General features: G+C 37.4%; 1 protein-coding gene across 1 annotated transcript; it reads right to left on the bottom strand.

Annotated features, from left to right (window-relative positions):
- Positions 1–646: 646 nt before the first annotated feature.
- Positions 647–5,320, bottom strand: LOC105972766 (putative disease resistance protein At1g58400). The gene is made up of 2 exons (XM_012997746.2): positions 4,686–5,320; positions 647–3,104 (listed from the first exon to the last, which is right to left on the bottom strand). The coding sequence occupies exons 1-2, from the start codon at positions 5,112–5,114 to the stop codon at positions 858–860; spliced, it is 2,676 nt and encodes an 891-aa protein (XP_012853200.1). The 5' UTR covers positions 5,115–5,320; the 3' UTR covers positions 647–857.
- Between the last annotated feature and the right edge of the window lie 306 nt (positions 5,321–5,626).

The following is a 5,626-nucleotide window of genomic DNA, read 5'->3' as shown; positions in this document are numbered from 1 at the left end:
AATTAACAATAACAAAAAAGCACATAAAGTCGTCAGTTTCATGCACTTAATAAAACAAGTAGAAGAAATACTTCGGAACTAAAACTTGCATAAAATCATGGAAAAGGGTTCATAAATCACATATAGGGTTCGAAATAAAATCCTAGAAATAAAAGAATTAGCTACTCATGATTATAATAAAAACGAAATTAAAATAAATCATAGATGATAAAACTATGATTGGAGTCTTCGAATTGTTCGTTATTGCTTCTCGTTCTTGAAATTGCGTAAAAAGATCACTTTCATTGTTGTGCTTGAATTGGTCTTTTATAGGGCGGGAAAGTTGGAGAAAGATGCAATTTCCTTGTGCAATTAGAATTCTCTTACTGCTCTACGCCTTCTCAGACAACCGTCTGAACTTTCAGTTCAAATTCCAGACAACCGTCTCAATTCCAGAGACGTTGTTCTTCCAAGGAACATATTCGGATAGCCGTCCGAAATCCAAGTGTATTTCTCTTACGGCCGTCTGGGCTCTTGTCCTTCAAACTTTTGAATTTTTCAGTTTTTCGCCCACATTTTTTCCTAAATTGCAGTTTTGACCCTATATTTATTCAATTCTTTAATTTGTGCCTAAAACACAATAGATCAATACTTTAAACACCCATTATCAATAAAATACACCAAAAGCTCCAATTAAAAAATATAATTAAGTGTAAAAATATACACTTAACAACACTTGAATATAAATTCATAACATCAATATGTGTAGAGCACGTCACAACAAAAAACAAGATTCATTACAATAGTTACCGAGGAACAAACATCTAATATCAAACAATTTTAGGTCAAACCTTATGTGATAACATAGTCCAACAAGATCAAAGGTCATTCTGCGAAGGAGGAAAAATGAAGAGCTTGAATTCCGTGAGGCCGTTCGTGGTTCGATTCTTACGAATTTTCTTTGCAGAGGCAGCTGCCTTTTCGGTTCGGAACAAGTCCAACTCTTGGAATGTAGGTATATCGGCCAACCCGATCGGAACTCCTTCTAGATTCTCACAGTTTCGCAACTTAAGACATCTAAGTCTCGGGAAATGATGTCCCAACGCTACCCAAACGGCTAAATTTGTGTGCCCAATGTGCAACACTTCAAGACGGCGAAACCCCGCATCGGCCGCCTCCCAGCTCCTCCCCATGAACGCTTTGTCTTTTAGTTTGAGCACTAGGAGGTTTTCGAGCGATCCTAGGATAGACATATCGGTCCAATCGAGCAGAGTACTCGACAATGTAAGACTCCTCAACTTCTTAGGAAACCTGTAAGATGGAGGGAGATCACCGAGTTTGCTTGGATGAGGAAACGCGTCGTTTATCAACTTCAGATTTTCAAGGCTTCCCAATTTCCTCAAACTATCGAACGATCCACTCTTGGGATCCATAAGCAACGCTAGATTCCCGCGAACGCCCAATTTCTTCAAATTGCGGGCCTTCACGATGAGCGCTTCCGTGCAACTTTCGGTAGAAATCGTACCGAGCGTCTGAAGCATGTCGCCTTCCTTACTAGCTTTACCGGGCTTGATCAAAGTGGCGGATGCGTTCGTCTTTAAATGCCGTAGCTGAATCATATTCAAGATATCCGCTCTTATATCAAGGGTGCGCGACGCAGTGTCGATTATAAGAGTTTGTATGTTCCAGAGTTTGGAGAAAGCTGCGGGAAGAACCGTCGGTTTGGTGTTGGACGCTGAATTTAAGGAAAGGGTGATGTACCTCAAATGAACCAAGTGGTATAGGTCACCGGGAATTTTCGGGAATCTGATGGGCTTGACTTCTAGAACTCGAAGCAGTTTGAAAGCAGCAGGAATTGCTGAAATGGTATCGTTCTGCAAATCGAATTCCTCCTTGGAGAAACAAACAAACGAACGGACAAGAGAACCTTTAGGTCGCTTAGAGAGGAAATTGACGACATTGGAATGAATGCAAAGACGACGATATTTGCTTATATCGGAAGCCAGAGGTTGAAAAACGCCACCGTAATTCTTGATTTCTTGGAGGAAATTCTCCCTTTCGTTTCCGGCTATGGTTTTGCAGAAATCGCGCAGCAAATCATGTATACGGCACGTTTTGACTTTACCGTTGGCCTTTCTCTTATCAATTCTAACCAAGTTCCTATTAATAAGTTCGTCCAAATAGTTCTCCGCGATTTCCTCGATGCTAATAACACCGTCCTTTGGTTGAATCAACCCCTCGGCAATCCACATGCGGGTCAAGTTCCACACCGGGATCTCAAAATCTTCAGGGAACATGCCCAAATAGAGAAAGCACTCTTTCAAGTGATAAGGCAATTTGTCGTAACTCAATGCTATGATAGCTTCCATGCGTTTCAACGGGTCTTCGTCTTTAAGGTAAACACTCACGCTTTGCGACACTTTCTCCCATGCATCTCTTCGTACACTCAAGTCATCCGATGCGGCAAACTTTGTGGCAAGAATACCTCCTATGACCACTATTGCAAGTGGCAGCCTGTGACAGCCCTCGACGATCAGTTTTCCGGAAACTTCCAACACAGAAGGGCACTCGGGTTTACCAAAAACCTCCCACTGGAAAAGCAACCAACTCTCCGCCTCGTCCAAGTGACGCATTTTGTGGGGAGGTCTTTTGCGGTTAGCGGCAAGAGCAACTTCTTGTTGACGGCTCGTGATCAGGACTTTACCCATCCTGGCGTTGCTCGGGAAGGCGATTTTGAGTTTGTCCCAATCTTGAGCGGTCCACACATCATCCATGACGATCAAGAACTTGCCTCCCTCGAGACGAGAAGCAACTTCTTGGGCCAACTCGACGTCGCTTTTGGCGTACATTTCGTCGCTGAGCTTCGTGATCATCTTTTTGAGGATGGCGAGAAAGACGTTCTTGCTTGTGAATTCTTGCGAAACGTAAACCCATATTCGGGTCGGGAATTCGAATTGCAATGCTGGATCGTCGAAGATCTTTGCGGCTAGTGTGGTCTTGCCTAGGCCGGGCATGCCAATGATTGAGATGACATCGAGCTGCTCGGTTTTGTCATTCAAATATCCTATCAATTTTTCGGCCTCGTCTTCGAGACCCACAATATTGTCTTTTCTTACAATAGGAACCTGTTTTTAGGGCAATAAAAAGTAGCATGAGGAATACTGGAGAGAATTGATAAAATTTATGAAGTATAAATGTAACAACATTTAGATGAGCCTATAGTTATAATTAACAATATGACATTATTCACATACAATAAACAATAGTTACAGATCAATTGTTGATTGGGGTTTATAGGGCAACAGTATAGGTTTTTCTATAACATGAATAAATCATATATTTATAGCATTTCAAAATGGATATATAAAAGTTTATATTACTGGAAAATTTTAAAGTATTTATTTTGCTACAACTATAGTGACTAGAGTAAAAAAAACACTAGAAAACAAGGTTGATATACAAAATTATTTATAGCTACATATAGATCATTATATTACTTAAACATAATATATATATATATATATATATATATATATATATATATATATATATATATATATATATATATATATATATATATATATATATATATATATATATATATATATATATATATATATATATATATATATAAGATTATTAGTCTATAAAAGTTGTATCGTTTTCTGGAATATTTAATATAAAAATTAATAAATATTTACATTTTGAAACTTTAATTTTTAGAAATACAAATGATTTATCTATATTTATAAATGTATCATATATTTTTTTAATGAAGGAATACGCAGTTAACCATATAATGCATTAGGTAACTCTATACTCTTGCATAATAGTTTGCAAACGTGTGACAAACACGACCTAGCGACCGTTGTCAAAGAAATTTAACTCTGGATCAATTGACATAGGCTCACTTGCTCAAATCGTTAAGTTATCCCTTGCGGAACAATATATTATATCTTCTAATATAGTCTAATGGCCCGTGCATCGCTGGCACGGGGTAATTACTAGTTTTAATTAAAATATTAAAATCTTATAGGTTAAGTTCTTATTTCTCTTAAAAGAGTTAAAATAAGAACAAATTCAATATCAAACTTCTTAACCTCCGTTTACTCCCGAAATTTATAACCTATATCCTCAATGGAGTTATTAAAATAGGGTTTGTTTCGCTAATTATCCATCCGGAAGTGAAAATAGATCCTAGATAAATAACTATCAAATATTCCTTTAGGATAGGAGCATGTGGAAAAATAAAATATATATCCTCAACAATATTGTTTATTTAAATAAATTACAAAATAAATAATATGTAAATAAATGATAAATTTGTTTGATAATTATTATTTTGATATTTGTGGTTGAAATACACTAGTTTTGTAGAGATATCAAAATGCAATCCAGGGCATCAATTTAGAATTTGATAATAATGGGTCGGAGTTGCTTCAACTATATAAAAAGAAAATCAGAGAAAGAAACTGAATCAATTATGGGTCGGGTCGGTTGTAATTTAATGGATCCGAATTTTAGCTTGACCCAAGGGGAGGTCAACTCTCAAGTCGTCTTACCATTTACCAAAGATGAACGTTTATTATAATCATTCAATTTCCAAGATCCCAAATTTGGCAAAATAAATTCACATAAATCAAATTAAGTGGACAGTGGACACAGATTCATAATTTAAAAAAAAAAAAAAAAAAAAAAAAACTGACCTCCAAAGCAGTTTCAGGCCCGTCGTCTCCGATGTCGAGGATGGCGAAGTCGAAGTTGTCCTTGCCGCCTTTGAAATCTCTGATCTTGCCGCATATGGATTCGACCTGTCCGGCGATGTCGAGGAGCTTCGCCGGAGAGGAAAAAGCTTTGCCGAAGTAAGATCTGGACTTGGCGACGGCGGCCTGAGTAACGAAGGCGTCGATGATGTCCTCAGCCTCGTAAACGACGTCGCGTATGGATCGGACGAGATCGCGAAGCCTGTCGTCCTTCTTCCTCTTCTTCGTTGAGTCTCTTAGAAATGCTTTGAAGAATCGGAGATCCGTCTCTAGCTTCTCGACCTTGTCCTTTGCGTCGATTATCAAATGCGCGTGGTGGAGCAGTAGCTGCGTCAGGTTTTCCAGCAGGAATTCTACTGCTGCGTCCGCCATTTTATTATTTCACACACCTCTCTCTCTAGATCTCCCTCTCTCTCTATTTGTGTACCGAAAATGGAAATCTAGTGATAAATCAAGGAATTACCACTTTATATATAAATATGCTTGATGCATCATAATATTAATATTGTAATGCAAAATGAAATTTAATTCCAACATGTACAGTCTAACGCGTTTCCTGACTATGTAGTTTGACTTTCAAAACCAATTTTCATAGAAATACCGTTTAAATTAGGGGGTAAATTACGGCCAACCGCTGGGTGGTTGTAATTGTCCAAATAAGAGGGGTTTTTTTTCGTAATTTAAGCATATCTTAGGGGTGGTCATAATTTGTCCTTTAAATTATTTTGAAAGTTTCATGAAAGTGTTGTAGAATGATTTATTTAATTTATTATTAAAATTAATATATGTGAGTAATGCACTTTGATATAAGTAATTAAATAATTATGTGATCTAAGTTCCATGAATTTCAAATCATGCATGTGAAGTGGATTGAGCTATGTGAT

Source organism: Erythranthe guttata, chromosome 4, assembly GCF_056151865.1.
Source record: "Erythranthe guttata isolate IM_541 chromosome 4, IM_541, whole genome shotgun sequence".
NCBI lineage: Eukaryota > Viridiplantae > Streptophyta > Magnoliopsida > Lamiales > Phrymaceae > Erythranthe > Erythranthe guttata.
Note: the sequence above shows the minus strand (reverse complement) of the source record. Positions and strands in the feature narration are given on the sequence as shown.

Excerpts from the sequence above, each read along its gene's own strand:
- LOC105972766 (XM_012997746.2), bottom strand. The coding sequence starts at position 5,114 with ATGGCGGACGCAGCAGTAGAATTCCTGCTGGAAAACCTGACGCAGCTA. Across the intron at positions 3,105-4,685 it reads GGCCTGAAACTGCTTTGGAG|GTTCCTATTGTAAGAAAAGA; the intron begins GTCAGTTTTTTT and ends CCCTAAAAACAG.